Consider the following 21,612-nt stretch of genomic DNA (forward strand, 5'->3'; position numbering starts at 1 on the left):
TGCTAATCTACTTTCAAGGCACTATGAACCTGCACTCCAAGATCTCTTTGTTCAGCGACACTCCCTAGGACCTTACCATGCTAATATTTGTTTTCCCAAAATGCAGCACCTCACATTTATCTGAATTAAACTCCATTTGTCACTTCTCAGCCCATTGGCCCATCTGGTCAAGATCCTGTTATAATCTGAGGTAACCCTCTTCACTGTCCACTACACCTCCAATTTTGGTGTCATCTGCAAACTTACTAGCTATACCTCATAAGCTCACATCCAAATCATTTATATAAATGATGAAAAGTAGTGGACCCAGCACCAATCTATGAGTGATTAAATTAGATTCCCTACAGTGTGGAAACAGGCCCTTCAGCCCAACAAGTCCACACTGACCCTCCGAAGAGCAACCCACCCAGACCCATTCCCCTAACACTACTGGCAATTTAGAATGGCCAATTCACCTGACTTGCACATCTTTGGACTGTGGGAGGAAACCCATGCAGACACAGGGAGAATGTGCAAACTCCACATAGAAGGCTGCCCGAGGCAGGAATTGAACCTGGGTCCCTGCCACTGTGAGGCAGCAGTGCTAACCACTGAGCCACCATGCCACCCATCCACTGTGCCTTTGAAAGAGTAGACCCTCTCAAAAGCTCGCAACCAAACCCAACAGCAATTTGCTTTTCAAACTGCCCTTGAAGTGTTTTCCCCACCTGCTGCTGTCTGAATTCAAATGGTGACAGAAGCTTAATTGGCTGGAGATGGTAAGGATCTTCACATGCTACCCTCCCAATTAAAAGCCACCTTCACCCTCAAACCCACATCAGGAAGGTGCTAAATTCATTATAATTAAATTGTTCCCAGTAAAGTTTTCAGAAGAATTGAAGAAACAATTAAAAAACAAAGTGGAACAGTCTTTGGATCTTTAAAACGTGTTTATGCTCAATTCTCTCATTGACATCCTTTACATATATTTTACAAACTGTTTAGTGATCCATGTGTGTCTAATCAGAGACAGTTCCTTTCCACAATCAAAACAAAGTAATGGCAACAACAAGATTCACCATCAGGACTCTTCACAGCCAAGTCCAGACTCCAGTTGGGTCTTTATATAAAAGTCAGGTCGGGGAGGAAGTAAAGCAATGGGAGAGCTAGGCATCTTCTTTCTTACAATCCACATGAAAATAAGTATAAAAAACCAAATTTGACCACCTACTTTCTTGTTTGTGGCAGGTTTTAGTTCTCTATACAAGCAGTATTTACATGTGGGCCCCAACAAGTCCATGAGGTTCATGTTACTTTTGCATATTGCTATATAACAGACAAGATTGCTACTGCTGCTGCTGTATCTTGGGGGGTGGAGTCTCCAAATGCCGTGCGCACATGCGCGCGTGCACACAGACACAGACACACACTCACACACATAACTTTTTACTGCAACTTTTTGACAGGTTTCACTTTTGCTCTGTACAAAAGATTGTTGGAGAGATCATCTGGGGAAGGAGAATTTAGGGTACCCCCCTGTGTAAAACACCAAGGAAAGTGTGTGGGGAGAGAGAGAGTACAGGAGGTCAGTCATTTGGAGATGGTGCCTGGGCTCCCATCATTCCAGGACTGTCCTTGGCAGCATTTCAGTAAGCTGAGTTCACTTTTATTCACTGTAAACAAATGGCGCGATCAGTGTTGGAAACACATCTTTGATGTAATGTTTCTATCGGGACCTCGAGATCTCCTTCAGATAATCTGATATTCGGATAATCGAGGTTCCTCTGTACTGTGCAGGAAATGTGTTTGCAAATCTCAAGCCAGACTTTAGAATAAAACACAGGTGACCAAAAGACAATTCAGCACCACAACACTGGCAGCAATCAAAGTGTTAAGAAGGTCCAAAAAACACTAACACATCAAAGGTCAGAGTTAACTAAATGAGAGACAAATTGATTGATCATTTTGGCCATTGAGAGGTGACCTCAGTATATCATGACGTGCCATCTTGAAAATAAAACAAGTTCTAATACTGAAAGCCTCCTGCCAACATACCATGTCTATGTCACATTTGGAATACATGAGTATTGAATAAATAAGACACCTAGCATTCTATATCGGCCAGGGATAAATCAGGATACCTAATGATTGATGAATGCATGTCAGGTACGGTCATTGTATTAATCCCAGTAGCACAGGGGGCTTCGACATCCTTACAATGTTCTATTCACTCCTTGGAAGAAAGCAGCAACAGATCTTTTCAAAATGCCCAGGTAGGATTACACTCCTATAATGGATTAGTTTGCTAAATTTCCTGTTGTTCGACAACTTAGCAACTGAATGAGTGTGACCATCACTGACTCATATTTTCTGTTTATTGACTAACCCAGGATGAATAGAGTCCGACAATGGCTTGCAGTTTACTGGCAAACCCTTTTAAGGCATATGTCCTGAATGGAGAATATCCCATATCATGTCGTCACCCCACTGTCCACACTGAAACAGCCAGCAAAATGTGATCATTGAGTGTTAAGGAGTAAAGCAATATTTTCATATTGCATTCCTGTACTGTTGTGCAACACATGTGGAGAAGGGTTTACCAAACACAACATAACTTATGCTCAGAAGTCAAGTGCAAACAATCTTGTCTAGTAACCAATTGTCTAACCTTTGTAAGATATAGGACATTTTTCTTCAAAGATTAAAAGAGGTACATGATGAGTGAGGAGGTAGTGAAATACTGGTCCAGAGAAAGGGCGGCACGGTGGCACAGTGGTTAGCACTACTGCCTCACAGCGCCAGCGACCTGGGTTCAATTCCCACCTTGGGCAACTATCTGTGTGGAGTTTGCACATTCTCCCTGTGTCTGTGTGGGTTTCCTCCAGGTACTCCGGTTTCCTCCCACAGCCCAAAGATGTGCAGGTTAGGTGAATTGGCCATGTTAAATTGCCCGTAGTGTTAGATGAAGGGGTAAATGTCGGGGAATAGGTCTGGGTGTGTTGCTCTTCAGAGGGTCGGTGTGGACTTGTTGGGCTGAAGGGCCTGTTTTCATACTGGAAGTGATCTAATCTAATCAAAAGGATTGGGTGGATGGATCCATTGGCAGAGTGTGGTCAGGCCTGGTCCGGTTGAGTCCAACAACCAGATCATTGAGTCCGATGGTGATGGAAAGGGGTTTTGGGGTTGGGGTTGGGGTAGGTGGGAGGTAGGGGACCCAGAAAGGTATCAGGTCCTGAGGATTGTTGGGTGTCAGGGAGCAAAAGAGGTCTGGGGTGGTGTAGTAATGGGTGTATGAGGTAAGTATGACGTCAGATGATTAGTTACTCAAAGTTAGACTTTGTATTTAATAGTCTAACTTTTCCTGGGTAGCTATTTCACTTAACCTTATTGAAATCTGTCAAAGTCTCCAATTTAAAGTGAGACTTTTGGAGGGAACCAGGTATAGGGAATTACCCAGTGGAAAATTCAATTTCCTGAGCAGTTCTTTTGGGGCCAACTACAATGGGGATTCCACAGGCTCTCCCTGCATAACTCCCATCTACACTGAACTAACTACTGTCTGACCAGCAAACACTCTGGCCCAAAGTTTGTACATAATTACCAGTTGTAGTAAATGTCTGTCAGATTCTTCAGTTGCATATTATCCACATCCAGATTCTTTTGTTACAGGAGATAAAATAAAGATTGTTTAACCATGTAAAATGTTCGGTTGAAGGCAAAATCACGTCAGGAGCATTATATACCTTGAACTAGTCATTCAGCTCAGTACTTATTTGTCTTATTTGTGTTTTATGATGATAAGTGATGTTTAGAAATACAGTGATGTCATCATGCCGTGATGTCATCAATTTTGAAATGATGCCTTTCATCAGTAAAGAGAATTTGGGGTATAATTCATCCCGAAATAAACCTAATGGAGAACTCTCTCTGGGACACTTGATATACATCGTGATGGTCATGAATTCTCATTGTGGCTTCATTTTGATAGTGGAGAATTATAATTGGACATGGTCTAATGTAGAGCATGTCATACTTGATCAATTAAACTAACTGCAATTGTCTTTGCTACAGAGTGTTCAAGAAGCCATCTTGAGATCTTTGAGTCTCATGACTCAGACCTGCCCTCAAAAGCGAGTTGCCTTGGTTACGTTTAATGATGAGGTACAATGCTATTTAGAAAATACTGTAGATGGTACAATGGGTGGATAAACTGATATGTGGGCATGTTAGATTGATGGCTGGCATACTTAGTAGTCTATCGTTTGGCTGAGGGGGTATACCAGAACACCTCTCCATAACAGTTTAAAAATCTATCTCCTTCCTCCATCTTCAACAATTATTAGTCTTATTAACAGTTCTTCCGAGAGATCAAAGTACAATTAAAGGTTGTGCCACGACATGGAAAAGATATCAGGTCAGATCTACTTTTCAAGTACTTTAAAAAAAGAGATTTGCAATGCTTTGAAAGCCGAGGCTGCAATTTGAATAAAGAATTGTCAACTTTATGCCTATCTTTTGGCCTACGCAATGTCTATAATTTCAATCTAATAGTCTAATATTAACAGGGTGACAAGAAATACTGTAATTGAGGCAGTTGTCCTACATCCCAAGCTGGTTGTTGCTGGGATGCCCTTTAATGTTCTGATTGATCTCCATGCACCCAATGATCCTGCTTAATTGTTAAACCTTCCTCAAAAGTCTATGTTAAGAGGTCAATTGGCAGAAACCCCCAGTGATGATTAATTCATTCTGGGTGCATGAACAGTTTTCAGTTGGGTTCAAACAATTCAGCAAAAACCTTGTTTCTTACTGGGACTTTTTCCCTTCCTCTCTGCAGGTAACAGTCTATGGAGATGGTCTGGGTGAGCCTATAAGACTGAGTGATTATCAGCTATTGGATTCTGACTATCTGAAGGAAAGAGGGAGAGAGTTTCCTGCCCCACGATGCATTGCAGAAAGTCTACAGGCACTAAATTATAGGGTCCATGAGTAAGTAATGAATGTTAAACCATTGTTCCATGGACATAAAACATATTGCTGTTTTATTAGAGTTAGGTTAGGCAACATAAACAGCGCACAACATCCTGCTAGACACAGCTACACTGAAATATTTCCCTTTAACCAGAACTGAATATGATGTCCAGGTTTCACCACTCACATCCTCAGGAAGCATATTACCTAATTCATTTTCAAGAAAATTCAAGCAAGGAAAGAATATGCAAAATGCTTTATCACTCACCTTTCTCAGGACTCAGTCTCAAGCCACTTCATTCCTTTCCTTGCTCTCTGTTTCAAAATCAGGCATACCGGCAGCACTGGAGCTCATTCGTTACTAAGAAGTAGAAAAAGTGCAAAAAGATCATATTCATACAAAGGCATATCAGTATCTGGAATAATTTATCAGACTGACTTGTACAGGCGCAAATGTTAAGAACACTCATTTATAGCTGGGTACTAGACTAACAGTGTTTAAATACCAGAGCTGGAACTTTGATGAGCTAAACAGACAGTTCTTGCTCCTATGCCCTCACTAATCTCATTCCTTTCACATTACTTTGTTTTGTTTGATTTCAATCAATTGCTCTCCTTTGCTCAAGTGACTGATCCTCCTGGGATCCAGCTCCATGAACAGACCAGTTGATGAACTGAGAATGCCCGCACAACACTTCTCTTTTCTTATCCCCAAGATTAGACAGTTACACTGACTCCATTTTAGTCCCAGTCCCTCAGTGTTCACAACGAATTTCAAATTTAACCAGGGTACTTAGATGGCTATTTACATAAGTTTTACACTGTATCTGGCTTAGTACTAAAATCAAATCAGCCATGTTTCTTCTGTCAATAAAGAAGAAACGTTTAGTACAAATAAAACTTGCTTAAAGAAACATACTAATATTATTGACAAAGGATGGTTTAGACTGTACAAAGATAGATATGACTTATATTCTAACATTCAATCTTAACATGAGGTAAAAATGGTTAACATATGGTTGAACACCCCATAGAATACATCAAATCACACATTAAGACAAATCTGACTGATTCCTCAGCATTTATCTGCAGACATTAGTGAACTGTGGGTTACGATATCTGGTTTAAAAGTCACAAGAGATTACAATGTTTCACTTTTGATAACCTGGTCTTGAACCTCCATCAAACACCATTCTGTCATAGGATGTCTCATAACTGCTCAACTTCTGGCAAAGAACCTTCCTTTTCTCAGACTCTGCTCCCCTCGATTCTTGAAAACTGGACTTCAGTACTTATTCCCAGACACAACTCCAGTTCTTCACAGGGACGTGCACCCAATCAGTACTTGCCCTAAGTTTGTTTCCTGTGATCTAATCTGGCTCAGTCGCACAAAGCAGATACTGCTTGTGGGTTTCCATTACATTTGTTCACAGATTCACTGAACTATTAATGGCACATGGCTTTTCCTAAGTCTCCCCAGGACTTTTCTGGAGTCTTGAGGTGAACGCTCAGCAATTCATTAAATCCTAGAACTTCAAATGAGTTCTAAGAAGACAGGGCTATTCATCTACTCTTAACTTCTGACAGAGTCCCCAAATCCATGTAGTTCAGTTGCCTTTTCAGCAAGGCAAAAGTGAGGACTGCAGATACTGGAAACCAGAGTTTCCAGAGTGGTGCTGGAAAAGCACAGCAGGTCAGGCAGCATCCGAGGAGCAGGAAAATCGACGTTTCGGGCAAAAGCCCTTCATCAGGGCAGTTTCCTGATGAAGGGCTTTTGCCCGAAACATCGATTTTCCTGCTCCTTGAATGCTGCTTGACCTGCTGTGCTTTTCCAGCACCACTCTGATCTAAACTCTGCCTTTTCAGCAGTCCAGCTAAACAGATCTTTTCTGCATGTAGCTTGCTTCTGATTGGAAATGTCTTCTTCTTCAATTAACTGTCACCCAGGACTATCTTCAGTAAACCCTGAAGTGTTTCGAGTGACCTATTGAAAACCTTACAATAAGCCACATCCTTACTCCTAGACGAAACTAAATGTATCAAATCTTTTGGAAAGCTCAATATATCAATCAGCAGTGGGACTCAAATATAGCAAATCCTTGGAATTGTCTGTTCTTGAGTATTACAATGTTCACAATGCATATGCTCCAACAGCTCAAAACTACAAACAGGAAAATGAATACATCATTCTTGCCTTCAATTAATGTGCATACAGTGTCCAACAGTGGTCTCTTGGGTGAACAGCAACATACAAACTCTTTTTGATCTGCCTAGACAAACATAGTTTCAGCACTTGCACCAATGTAAGTTTAGATAATCCAGCACAGTCCAGGACAGAATTGTGCCTCACCTTGATACCTTTTCTTGACAGAATGCGAGAGCAAGGAGCAACTGCCCTCGGACCAGCTGCGTTGATATCAGTATCAATAGCATCAAAGAAACCTGGGTCAAAAGTGAGTGATGTAACATTTCAAAATTAAAGTAAATGTGGATCAGAAGCAGGGCTAAAGGAAAGAGCTGGGAAATGGGATTCGTTTTTCCAAGATGTTAGCGCAAACACTGTGACCTCAATTTTCACTCCTGGGTTGGGAGAAGTGAGTCGGAACAATTCTACCCTCCACAGACCCAATCTTTAAAATCCTGTTCTGGAACCATGGATATTAGTTCCAAGAGCATTGGTGTGGCTGCCGCCGAGTACATGTTTGAAGAATTGCTGGATGTGGAAGAAGGTCTGCCTCAGTGCTGTCAGTTCATCACAGCTTTGGAAAAATGATCAAAACACAGCCCTCATCTTTCTCACCTACTACCAATGTCAACACATACTGCACTCTCACCCAATCTCTGTGGCTCCTCGTACACTTCATACCAACTCATGCTCCTTTGTGTACCCCTCATCCATGCAAACCAATGTCCATATAAATACCCCATGACTCCTGACACCCATCATGCCTATCTATCCCTCTTCAACATAGATAGCACATAATAGATTCCCTTCAACTCTGTAGTCTGTTACAGCCCTCATGCCAATGTAATGCAAACTCCTGCTTCCACATATCACTTTTGCCCTTAGATCTTTCATATCAATTCATTGAGTACCCACAACGGACAGATTTCAGGACACATAATGAGAAATAATAAATTTGTCAAGAGTCTGTTAATGAAATTTTTGTTCTAAGTAAATTGACTCATTTATTTTAAAAATCATTCACTACATTAACCTTTCGAAATCATTTTTAAAAATAAGCATTTGTTGGTGCCTCTTCAGATACTTTATAAGCACTAGAAGCTGCAAATTACAAACCTAAAGTCATCCCTCAGCAATTATGACAAATTAAAATTCAGTACCTCCTAATCCCATTCCAATCCAGCCAATCTCTGATTACAACAGTACTGTTTCTGATGGCAGAGGAAGTGACGGAGACTGGTACAATTGCAACATTTAAGATGCATTTGGATGGATATATGAATAGGAAGGGTTTGGAGGGATATGGGCCGGGTGCTGGCAGGTGGGACTAGGTTGGGTTGGGATATCTGGTCGGCGTGGACAGGTTGGACCGAAGGGTTTGTTTCCATACTGTACATCTCTATGACTCTATGCAGATAAGGTGCTCACTGGACTTAGTTGAAAACTTGAGTAAAACTGGGGATCTTGGACACCAACAAGACTACATTAAAACCTTGACAGGATCCTTCTTACCTGGAAAACAGTGGAATATTTGCCCCAGAAAGAAGATGAGGTTTTCCACTCTCACTGACATTAACAAAACTGATAACGTTAACTTAATCAATACTGGTTCTAGTTTAAGCAATTATCAACCTGCACTCAGAGAATTATAATATTTTTAAATTGGGAGGAACAGGAGGAACACAGCTTGTTACACAGCAATGCATCATGGGCTCATTCTTGTGATGGCTCTGCATTCTGAATTCTTGGTACCACTCTTACAATTAAGCGAGGTGCAAATCAAAATCTAATGCTTTTGTATGCAGTGCCCCCCCACCCCCCAACAATCTGTTCAAATGTGGTAAAAGCACTATAGGAGTAACAATGGAATGGAAAGTAAGTAGAGGCAACCAATGAAAAGGTCTATTTAAAAATAAGTTTTTCACTTCCTTTCTTTAAGACACTGAAGTCCATGGGTGCTGAGTACTCCCTGGCACTTTGCCCAAATGAACATATTTTGTTGTTTGAAGTTGGGCAGATTATTCAATAGTGTGTTTACCTGAATTATGTTGTCACTCAACATTAAGTATCATTGGCCTTCCAACTAGAATTGCATGTTACCAATATGGAGCAGGAGAAATGAGGCAATTACAATGACTTGATTGCAGTCTGAAATTGGCCATCTCAGCATATCGTACAAGGCAGTTAGGACCTGAAAGGATTAACTGATTTCACAAGGTCAACTCTGCACACCAGGAATATAAAGGATAAAACAAAGACCTGTAGATGCTGAAAATATGAAACAAAATCAGAAATTGCTGGAGAAATTAAGCAAGTCTGACAGCATCTGTAGAAAGAATACAGATGTAATGTTTTGAGTCCAGTGACCCTTCTTTAGAACTAATAGTAGCTAGGAAAAGGTGGTTGTTAATGCTGATGGCAGGCAGCTGGGGGCTGGGAGTGAGTGGAAAAGGTGGAGATGGAGCCCAGAGAGAGAAAGAAAGTTAGCCAGGGAAGAAGAAAAGCTGATAATGGGGACAGCGAATAGGTGAAATGGGTTGGCTGTGCTGAAAGCTGTCCTTGTCATGAAAAGGGCTGGGTTTGGGGATTGAAAGGCTTGTTCTTGAGGAGCTAAGCAGTCCTCTAAGTATCCTACTTGGTTCGTGAGTTGTTATTTTAAGTGATAACAGTAAATAGTAATGTGTACTTATTCTTAAATTGAACCCGATGGGTCACAAGAGACAACCATGTATCAGAGACCCTATATAACTAGCCATCAGGTATATCTCAGTGTAATTCATTAGTATGGAAGAGACCAATTTACTGTTTCAGAAGACTGAGCCTGTCTTCTGCCTAAATTGTTATGTGGGCATCCTTTCCCACATGGTATCTAAAGGCTAGATTACTACCAGTATGAAAGGTTGATGTTGTCAAGTCTACTAAAGGTATGCCAGATAGTTCTAGATCATATCTGACATTAAAACACAATACAGATCTGGAATTCAATTGTGGGGTCCTCTGGCCTTACTACAAAGCTCACAATGATTCATTCATCAAGTCTTCATGGTACTGAGGAATGATGAGGAGCTAAACCTCCTCATTCACATCAAGTTGCTACACCAGGTTTATCAATGTGCCTTCAAGTACTATGGGGATATTGAATACAGTGATCTGTACTGTGTCTCCAATAGAAAGGTAGGTTCTCAACTAACATGTTGCGTCTGTGAGGAGACTGTCAATAACCACAGTGAATTCTATGTAACTTAGGTAATCATCTGCACAGATGGGAGGGCAAATACAGGCCTAGGATACTTGGAGAGTGTGGAGGAAGATATCTACGAGTGTTCCAGACAGTTTTACACTGATGTAGGAGAGCAAGCCACTTTAAGTGGGTAAGCATTGTTCTTTTACAATCCTTAATTTTTAAATATTGTTAAACATTTTAATTTAAAATACAAAAATGCTATTTTGTAGGTAAATGCAGTAGTAATTCTGCACTTTAAATGCCTCATAGAGGCAAAAAAAGCTGCTGATACTGGAAACCAAAGTAGACATGCAGAAGGCCAGGCAGCATCAGGAGGAGGAAAAGTCAATGTTACTGAAGAAGTATTATACCTGAAACGTTGACTTCTCCACCTCCTGATGCTGCCTGGCTTGCTGCGTCCTTCCAGCTTCCAGTATGTCTACTTTACATGCCTCACAAGCAACCTAGAGATAATTAGCACAAATACAGAAATTGCTGGAGAAACTCATCAGGTTTAGCAGCATCCCTGGAGAGACAAACAGAGTTAATATTTCGAGTTTGGTATGACTTTGTTTCTTTCACAACAGATGCTGCCAGACCTGATGAGTTTCTCCAGCACTTCTTTTGTTTCAAATTTTCAGCATTTACAATACTTTGCCTTCTTAAGAAATATTTGGCATTAACTTCAGGTTTGTATAGAAGGCAAGTGAATATGAATCAGCTGATCCATGTGTTACTCTAAGTATGAATCAAGCTACCCACCGAAAATCTACCTAGACTTGAAAATTCCCATATCTCTCCATTAACAAGCTTTTGTCAGGAGCTGTACTCCATGGTATTTGTCCTCCTTACTTTGAGGGATTGCTGCTGATGATGATGATGATGGTGATTTCCGTATCTGAATATTTTTCTCTCACTCTCAAAACAGCTTGTTGTCTGATCCTTACCTTTAGCCTGCTTCAGCTTTCATCTGAATTGAAATACTTCTGAAATTTGCTCTGAACCTCTGATTTTTGTCCTTTCAGTGCTTGAAGTAAACTCTTCAACAGATTCCTTCTCCTACCTGTACCCATACTACATTAAAGTAACTATAGTGTTCTGTTGTATACATTCAAAGGTATCAAATCTGTGGAATTCCTGATCTCCATCACTATTTGCTCCTTCCCAGAATATTTATGTTTTCAAAATCTAATCTTGGAGTTACGTAACCACTATATCCTGCTTTGACTTAGCTTCTCTCCTTCTTTCTGATTGCAATATATTACTAATAGTATTCCATTTCCAAATATAAATGTATACATTTACTGATTATGGAGCAAACTGGGATCCCATCTATAACTCAGTAAAACTCTTATTGTAAAGTTGTGGTAACAGAGAGATAAAACACAGAATCGTTCTGTTCTGCAGTGCCATAATTTCTGGTTTTGCTCTAGGGTGATTGTATCGGTTCTGACAATAGAAGGCACGGACTGTCGACTGGCAGAACTCGGCAAACTGGCAGATCAGTCAGGAGGAAGGGTAAGATCCCAGAGAAATGAGGGGAAGTCATAATGTTGTCAATTACTTCACTTTAAAATGGAGGGTGTGTCCCAAAAGTTAAATAAATAACTCATGCAGGAATTTCTTGAAAGCAGTGAAAAAAGTCAACTGCTGAATCATTTTTATGCAATAATTTCAGGCAAAAGCAGCCTCAGCATTCTAAACTTTGGTCTTGGTCCTGTGGGGAAATGATCAATGTAATTATAGTACATCATTGAATCATAAACTAGAAAATGTCAGGTTCAATTCCTAGCTTATGTTGAATTAACTGACTTCAATTGCGGCAGTAATTGGGATGCGACATGATACCTTGTCAAGGGAAGGAGAAACGTTTAACCAGGTTTCCTCCTCCAGAAAGCCTTTTCCTATTTATTCATAGGATGTAAGTATCAATTACTAGCCAGTATTTATCGTCCATCTCAAATTGCCCTGGAGAAAGTGGTGGTGAATTGCCTCTTGAGCACTGCAGTTCTTGTGTGAAACACCCATAGCACTCTTGAGGAGGAAGTCCCAGGATTTTGACGCAGCAACACTGAATGGAACTGTGATATAGGTGCAAGTCAGAATGGTGTATAACTTGGAAAAAGAACTGGTAGGTGGCTGTTCCTGTGCATCTGCTGCCTTTGTCCTAGGAGTTAGAGGTCACGGGTTTGGAAGGCAATGTCGGGTTACTGTATCTTGTGGATGGTACACACTGCTGCCAGTGTGCTTGGCTGGTGAAGAGACTGAATGTTGAAGGTGTAAGTGTGATGCCAATCAAGTGAACTGTTTTGTCCTTGATCATGGAGAAAGTGAGGACTGCAGATGCTAGAGATTCCTGATGAAGGGCTTATGCCCAAAACAGCGACTCTCCTGCTCCTTGGATGCTGCCTGATCTGCTGTGCTTTTCCAGCGCCACACTCTTTGACCCTTGTCCTTGATGGTGTTGAGCTTCTTGAGTGCTGTTGGAGCTGCACTCATCCATGAAAGTGGAGAATAGTCCATTATACCCTTAACTTGTGTCATGTAGATAGTAGACAGGACCTGCAAGTTGTCACATATCCAGAGTTAGGGAGACAACCTATAGCACCTCTTTGTTGAATCTCTTCTTCACCTTATGCACCAGATAGAAATATACAACATTTCTGGCAATGGGAAGCTTGTACCATGTCAATGAATCATTCAATGCATGACTCTTTCTGATTCCCACATATACCTTTGGATATAGCAAGAAAAAGGACTTTGTTCCAGTATGTTAATACTGCAGTCACCTGACGTATGTCATTCGATTGTTCGAATTGTACATCTCTGCTGTTCATGGATGGGCAGAGCATGGAGCTGCTTAATGAGCCAGCATTATAACCTTTTCTTTATTCAGTCTGGAGGGCTGGCTAAAAGAAAGCTAAAAATTCTTAAATTACTTCAGTGACAAGTGAATAATTTGGCACTACCAGAATGGAGGGTATGGTTTTACTCAGTGCGAGAAACACATAGACATGAAATCTGACTAACAGTCATCAGCAGTTCATTCAGTTCCATGGGAGGCCCTACTTTTTCAAGCTCCCAATCTTTAGGCAAAATTCTCCCAATGGAGATCAGATAAGGACAAGAAAAGCTGGAAAAGCCTAGCAGGTCCAGTAGCTTCTCTGGAAAGGAAGAGTTAACATTTCAGGTCAATGAAGATGCACTATTGTCAGCACCTCCAGGGGCAACACCATTAGTCTTCTCTTCAGTCATGTGCCCCTCCACAGGACAGAAGAGATTCAGCGAGACGATGACAGGAGCCTGGAGGTAGAGACAGTGGAGCCTGAGATGTGTTATCCTGAGGCAATCAGTGCAGGAGAATACAGGGCAATTCAGAGTCTGGGGCTTGACATCTTGAAAGTGTCCATGCCACTCGCTTTTGCTGTCCTCCTACAGTTCTGGATCTCCAATCCAAAAACTGTCCAACATTCAGCAGAAACTAATGAAGGAAGTGCCACTGTTTGTTAGATGTTATGGAGTGAAGTGGCTATTTGATGGTTTTGAACAAAAGCTAATGGATCAACATTATGTTTGTTAATTCTAAATTTGTAGATGAAATTAACTTTGTCTATAAATCTAATGGAATATCTATCTGTCAATCAAACGTATACATTGTACGAATAGTTCTCCAGGAGGTATGATCCTAGAACCGAAGAACCCTGTCTGATGGCCAATCTTAATCACATTTAAAAAGTGCTTATAGATAATTTCTGACAAGTCGGTTTTGCCAACATCTGTCTAGAGATGTTCAATCTTCTTGGACATGCATACACCCATCAAACTTAACTGCTTCCTCCATGAATAGACAAACGTGACTTCCTGAATTGCACCACATTGTGCTCCATTGTCTTTACAGGTCCTCACAACTAAAATTGGCCAATCAAATTTTCCAGCTACACAGAGTTCCAACTGATTCCTGTGCCTCTCCTGGCAGTGTTAGGACACTCTTGTGTCCTGTATTAAATGTCCTGCATCATTGCACTCCAGGATCTTTCTGGGATCATTCCACAACACTTGGTTTGTGAAGTCAGGCCCTTTATCCCTCAGAATTTTAGTGAAGTATGAATATGAAAGAATCAATCAAACCGTAACTTAATTCTCCTAAACTATGTTATGAACTTAAGATTTGGTACCCTGGCTGTTGCTTGCTTTTTTTAAAGGAACATACATCATTGATTATAAGATTATAAAATATTCAATGAAGTGCACCTAGGCTGAAGCTCTCATTCCTCTGTTTTTTTTTTCTTCTTCCTGTGTTACATTGTTATCATTTCTCATTTCAGATTAATATTGTTGATCCAACTAATTTATCAAAAGAGATTCAGGCCACTTTGGAAGATGATGTAATTGCCACCAATGCAACTGTCACCTTTGTGGTCCCTGAACAGATGTGAGTAAAACCTTCTCAGACATTAATGCACAGAGATATCAAATCATTGCCCTAGAATAGATAAATGCCTGTAATTCACTGAAAGTCATAGGTAATACAATGCCATTAATTCAGCAATCTATTGCACGGCATTTCACAAAAGGGAGAGCATAAAACTAAGAAAGAATGAGGAAGAGTAAGGGATGTGAACCCACAGTAGATGATAGAGATTTTGAAAAGACTATTGATGATGGAATGAGCTATTGTACAGCAGGCAGAGGACAGAGATTTAGCAAAGAATCTGGGTGCATAATGGCTGTACTATTTGGTACAAAAGGTCACAAATAGATTCCGATTTCCATGACCTGGCGAGCACCCTTTCATTTTAACACCATTCTGGCAATCACCAATAAACACCCAAGGCTCTGACACTCTCTCTGTTCCTTGCCAACAATATATCAGTCTATATAAAATGATCCACTGGACCCAATTGATTTCATCTTTCTTTTTGCTGAAGAGGTTATGGCATTTGTTACACCCATGAACTAATGTTGAGATTATAAAGTCAAAATACTTCAGATGGTGTAAATCTGAAACAAAAACAGAAAATGCTGGAAATATTCAGCAGGTCAAGCAACATCCATGGAGAACGAAACAGAGTTCCCAGTTAATAACCTGTTAATGTTGAGACAATAATTTCCACATTTTCTGTTCATTATGCAGGAAAATACTTTGATTTTTTAAAAATTATTCCCTTGTTTATATTTTCATGTGCGTATTTCTGTAAAACCTGAGCTACAAACTTCAGCACTCCACTTTAAGGCTCCAACATTTCTCACAGTATTGACTCAAGAGACACTGATTCATACAAACTCTCCTGTAATGGGGCCATTACTTGCCTTAAGTGATAACATACCTTATAAATCCAATTTCTTGGACTGAGTCCCCAAGTTTAGATCATAAAATTCCATAAAAGCTCTCAACAGTACCTAGTCCAATGTTTCCCTGATTGGCATGCATCTTCCACAGTAGTCAAAACATTTTTGCCTATGTCATAATGCTTCAGTCCAGTTTGATTTTATACTACAATGGCTCCCAATTCCTGAACCCCTCAAATATTTTAACATTTCATGTCAGTCCCTCTATGACTTACCCCTCCCTAGCTTTGTAATCTCTTCCAGCCCTCCATGAACTCTGTCTCTTGTGCACCCAGTTTCCTTTGTCGTAAGTTGGCATTTGTATATTAAAAGGTAGAAACATAGAAATTCGGAGCAGGGATAGGCTATTTAGCCCTTCAAGCCAGCTCTGCTATCTTATGCTGCCCCTTTTTATATTCATTTGTGGGATATTGGCTGGCCAGCATTTCTTACTCATCCCTAATTGTTCTTGAGAAGGTGGTGGTGAGCTGACTTCTTAAACTGCTGCAGTCTATGTGCTGTGGGTTGACCCACAATGCCATTAGGGAGGGAATTCCAGGATCTAAGTCCATGTCCTAAACTCCCAAATTCCCTTTGTAAACTTCTCCACCTCACTTTCCTTCTTTAAGATACTGCTTAAAATCCAGCTTAAGCCTTTGCTCACTTACCTGATGCCTCTTCATTAGGCTGTGTTACATTTTTTTTTCCTTGTCTGATATGACCTTGTAAAATCCCTTAAGATTGTCTATTGAATTAAACATGTTAAATAAATACAAGTTGTTGTTTCCATCCATTTTACTGGCAAGAGATGATTAATCTTTTCATTTGTCTTTTTATCGTTAGGTATTTTGGATATGAGGAAGAAACAGGGAACAAATATGTCAAACGGATTGGGAATGTGACTAAAGATACAGAACTGACATTTGAATTTGGAATAAAGGAAGGTCATGTCCAAGGTAAATGGCTGGATGAAATGCCATTTCTGCTTTACTAATGTGTTGGATAGCTTTCGTTCCAATTGAGAGGTACCTTGTACCCTAGGAAGATGGCTGCCATCTGTGACTAGAGAGAGGGAATCTAATCTAAGTATGCATTAATTGATTTTATAGCATTCTGCTTAGATATAGCCAATGTGGTTCCTGACATTCTAACATCATGTGAGTTTACTTCGCTTTGTTTGACAAAATAATGCACCATGGGATTGTGAACAAGGAGAAGGGAACATAGCAAAACTTTCATTTGTTTGACTTTCACCAGGGCCAATATTGTGATTCAAATTAAATAAATAAGAAAAATATTAAATCTGGGAGTACTTAACATATAAATGAAGGGATTGCGGGTTTTGCAACTTAGGTAAGCATTTACTTTGTCTCCCTAATTGCTCTTGAGAAAATGGTAGTGAGCTACTTTCTTGAAACGCTGAGTCCATTTGGTGTAAGTGGAGATGCATAATGTCATTCAGAAGGGCATTCCAGGATTTTGGCCCAGTGACGCTGAAGGGACGTTGTGTGGTTTACAGGGGAACTTGCAGATAATGGTACTCCCATGTGTCTGCTGCTTTTTTCCTTCTAGATATTATTGTAAATTCTTGGACATCTAATACTCAAATCCCAATGTATCTCTCTCAGGCCTTCTTCTGCAAATTCAAAACAGGATAGCCTTGATCATCAAAAGCTGCTGCTTATTAACTCTTCCCAAGCTATAACTTGCAGCATAATAAATCACAAGTGTGACTTGTTGCTAATTGTTTAAAAGGACACATGATCAAACTCTAATTGGCCATAGAAGGTGATGGAGATTGACTGATGTCATCTCCCACTATTTCCTGATTGGTTCCTACTGTTGTCCATAGTCTCTCTTTAGTCAGAGACTAGCCTATGGTCCCCTATTACTATATCAACTCTTACCATCCTCTTCATTAAGTTTATTATTGGTGTTTGACTAAGATAAGTATTGTTTACTTTTTTATTAAAAGGAAAAGGGAGATATATGTAATTCGACTCAATAATTGATGTCTTGAGCCCATACCTCACTTAATTGGTGAAGTTCCCATTCAATCAGATACTTAATTATCACTATGTTTATTAGCTTTGTAACAAATGCTACATTTAATCAATTACTCTTTGATGTACTAATACAAGAGCATAGATATAGTTATAATTCATTGATGAAGGCTAACATTTCTGTTTTGTTTGACTTTGGAAGTCTGGATTGTAAATTAAACAGATATCTCTCAGCCTTGGAGTTGTAAGTCTGGGTACTGAAATTAACCTGTTCAAGTGTGTAATAACACACCTCTATGTGGTGGAGACTCACCTAGATACACATTGAGGGTAGGTAGGACTCGAACCCAGATATCTTGGCCTACAGCTAGGAATATGACTATTGCACCACAAGAACCCACAGTGTTAGTCTAAAACATTAGGCTAGATTCCGTTCTCCATGTTCACAATCCCATGGTGCATTACTTTGTCAAATGAAGCTACATAAACTCACATGATGTTAGAATATCAGGAACCACATTGGCTATATCTAAGCATGCTATAAAATTAATTAATGCATACTTAGATGGAAGCAGGCCCTTTGGCCCAACAAGTCCACACCGACCCTCCAAAGAATAACCCACCCAGACCCATTCCTCTACCCTATATTTACCCCTGACTAATGCACCTAGCACTATGGGCAATTTAGCATGGTCAGTTCACCTGACCTGCATATCTTTGGATTGTGAGAGGAAACCCACCCAGACACAGGGAGAATGTGCACACTCCACACAGACAGTCGTTTGAGGCAGGAATCGAAGCCAGGTCCTTGGTGCAGAGAGGCAGCAGTACTAACCACTGACTCTATAACATAAAATGTTTGCTTTAAGTGTTAATTTCCTTACTACTCCTAGGTAGTAGTGATCTTGGATTTGGTAGGTGCCAGCAAAAGAGCCTTAGTGAATTTCTGCCTTGTATTTTGTAGATGGTACACAGTACTGCTACTGTGTGTCAGTGCTGGTGGGAGTGAATGTTTGTAGAACTGTGAATGCTGAAATCAGAAACAAATATAGAAATTGCTGGAAAAGCTCAGCAGATTTGGCAGCATCTGTGGAGAGAAATCAGAGTTAACATTTTGGGTCCAGTGACCATCCTTCAGAACTGGACCTGAAACATTAACTCTGATTTCTCTCCACAGATGCTGTCAGATCTGCTGATTTTTACCAGCAATTCCTGTTTTTGTTTGTGAATGTTTGTAGATACAGCTTTGGGCTGTGGCCCTTGCAACCTAACTGACCCATATGAAGTACACTTGCAGGATGTCCCTCTAACCCTTTCAGTTTACCACCAGCAGCCTATATAATGCCATGCATGAGGGGGCTTATTTCCTACAATTGTCATTGTAATTGGTTAAATTGCCAGTTGTAGACTAGCTGTTATCCAACCAGAGACACTTTCTTGAAAAGAGGTGGGAACACAGGGGATTTGATACAAATCTTTTAATTCATTTCTTCCTATAGATGAAGTGCCAGAGGACAGAAGGATGGCTAATGAGATTCCACTTTTCAGGAAGGGCAGTAGAGATGAACCAGGAATTATAGACTGGTGAATCTCACATCAGTGGTAGGGAATCTGTTGGAGAAAATTCTGAAGGATAAAATTATTTCACACTTGAAAAGGCATGGATTAATTAGGGATAGTCAGCAAGGCTTTGTCAGAGGTCTTACCTAACAAATTTGTTAGTTTTTTTTGAAGATGTGATCAAGTGTGTGGATGAGGGAAGTTCACTTGATGTAGTTTATATGACAAGGTCCCACATGGGAGACTGATTGAGAAGGTTAAAGCAGATGGAATTCATGGAAACATGGCGAGATGGATCAGAAACTGGTTTAGTAATAGGGCAAAAAGGGTAGTGGCAGAAGGCTGTTCAGGTGACTGGGGGCTGGTGTCCAGTGGCGTGCCACAGGATCATTATTGGGACTCTTACTATTTATTATAAAAGTAAATGATACAGATGAGAATGTGGGGAGAGTGTTCAGCAAATTTGCAAACGACACCAAGATTAGTCGAGTGGTTAATGACAAAGAAGATGGTTGTAGGTTGCAGGAAAATATAGATGGGTTGGTCACACGGGCAGATCAGTGTCAGATGGTATTTAACCCTAATAACTGTGAGATAATGCACTTTGAACAAAGAAATGAGATGAGGAAGTATTTAACGAATGGCAGGCCACTGGGTGGCTTACAGAAGCAGAGAGATCTTGGGGTAATGATTCACAGATCCCTGAAGTCAGCAAATTACATGAATAGGATAATTAAGAAGGCATGTGGCATAGAGTAATGGATCAAGAAGGTAATGTTGGAGTTGTATAGAGTATTGATTAGGCCACAGCTGGAGTACTGTGTGCAATTCTGGTCACTTCACTACAGGAAGGATGTGAAAGCACTCAAGGGGGTATGGGGAAAGCTCACCAGGATGATGCCTGGGATGAAGAAATTGAGCTATAAGGAGAGACTAGATAGGATTGGATTGCTTTCTTTAGAGCAGAGAAGACCAAGGAGGGACATGATTGAGGTGTGTAAGATTACAAGTGGAATGGCTAGGGTTAATAGAGAGCAGCTGTACCTATTGGTTGCGATGTCAATCATGAGAAGGCATAGTTTTATGGTAAGGGGCAGGAGATTCAGAAGGGATTTGGGAAAAAGACTTCTTCACTCAGTGGGTGGGGGAAGTCTGGAATGCACAGCCTGAGAAAGTAGTGGAGGCCAGAAATCTTATAACCTTTTAAAAAATATTTGGAAGAGCACTTCAAACATCATAATATTCAATGATATGGGACAACTGCAGGAAATTGGGGTTAGCGCACTTTTGGTGCAGACTCGATGGGCTGCCTTTTCTGTGCTGTACGAATCTACGAATATACTGTCTTTGTTGCAAAAGCTGTGTTTATTGTCAACTGAAAACAAAAAATGCTGGAGATCACAGCGGGTCAGGCAGCATCCATGGAGAGAGAGCAAGCTAACATTTTGAGTTGAGATGACTCTTCAGCAGAGTTGAAATGAAGTGTGGAGGGGGCAACATTTAAGCAATTGTGGGGGCTTGGGAGGCAATTGGAGTGCTAGGAAAGATGTACGTGGTGAAAGAGACAACCAGAATTCCTGTCGGAGGAAAGAAGATTACTACTACTAGGTGGCAGTGCAAACATACCCAGAAACACAGCTTTATGATCAAAATCAATGGCCATTACAGTGTGGTGGAGTTGACTTGGCACTGCAGAGTTTTACCACAGCAATGGCCCTTAGTGCCTCACCTGCCACCTCTCATGTTGCCTCACTCCATGACTGAAGTGGTGAACTGTGACTCATGAGTGCAGCAAGCCATAGGATTGGGAGAACGTGTGGCAGCAACCAGAAGGATGGCCAGAGGGACCACCAGGCCAGCTAACAGGCTCTTTTGCAATGTCATGATACATCATCACTATCTGTGCATGTGGCCAGTAGCCATGTCTGTGGACAGGTTGGTATTGGCAACATACATGCTGCTTGCAAAATCGCCAGACCACTTACTTCCAAACATGCCTCTGATTCAGAATGAAATTCCTGCCACAGGAGTCCTTTAGATCCTTAGCCACTTGTCATTGACACCAAAGTTAAAAGCTTTGAGTAGGTACAATATTTGAGCAGCTATCAACATAGCTGAATCGATACAGCACAAGTTGGAGTACGGCAGAAACAGAGAGTCAGAAACAGGAGTCAGAAACAAAGGACTAACAAGGGACCCAGGCCTCAGTGAATGACAGTAGGATAGGGATCAGTTAAGGTGTAAGTCAAGAAGGTCAGGGGGCTGGTTTACTCCAATGCTGGGTTTGATGAACACTTGAGTGCCTATGAAGAGGGAGTCCCCTGAAAGCCTGCAATGGATTTGCTTATTGGGCTTCCCACATC

At 40.7% G+C, this 21,612-nt stretch overlaps 1 protein-coding gene and 1 long non-coding RNA gene across 3 annotated transcripts in view; one reads left to right on the top strand and one right to left on the bottom strand.

The window, feature by feature from the left end:
* LOC122557869 (circularly permutated Ras protein 1) overlaps positions 1–21,612 on the top strand; it is an 82,317-nt gene that overhangs the window by 46,250 nt on the left and 14,455 nt on the right. Inside the window, exons 9-15 of one of the 2 annotated variants that reach the window (XM_043706013.2) lie at positions 4,051–4,140; positions 4,817–4,968; positions 7,322–7,403; positions 10,382–10,506; positions 11,792–11,876; positions 14,684–14,790; positions 16,530–16,642. In XM_043706013.2, the coding sequence (XP_043561948.2) occupies positions 4,051–4,140; positions 4,817–4,968; positions 7,322–7,403; positions 10,382–10,506; positions 11,792–11,876; positions 14,684–14,790; positions 16,530–16,642 (754 nt within the window). The remainder of the gene's footprint in view (positions 1–4,050; positions 4,141–4,816; positions 4,969–7,321; positions 7,404–10,381; positions 10,507–11,791; positions 11,877–14,683; positions 14,791–16,529; positions 16,643–21,612) is intronic. The other variant, XM_087996622.1, reaches the window with a different exon arrangement.
* Positions 1–21,612, bottom strand: part of LOC122557870 (uncharacterized) — a 45,253-nt gene that overhangs the window by 15,076 nt on the left and 8,565 nt on the right. The window contains exon 3 of the long non-coding RNA XR_006313967.2: positions 5,219–5,311. This is a non-coding gene — a long non-coding RNA (uncharacterized LOC122557870). The remainder of the gene's footprint in view (positions 1–5,218; positions 5,312–21,612) is intronic.

Source organism: Chiloscyllium plagiosum, unplaced genomic scaffold (assembly GCF_037043375.1).
Source record: "Chiloscyllium plagiosum isolate Xiang-an unplaced genomic scaffold, Cpla_swu_hap1 HiC_scaffold_18, whole genome shotgun sequence".
Taxonomy (NCBI): Eukaryota; Metazoa; Chordata; class Chondrichthyes; order Orectolobiformes; family Hemiscylliidae; genus Chiloscyllium; species Chiloscyllium plagiosum.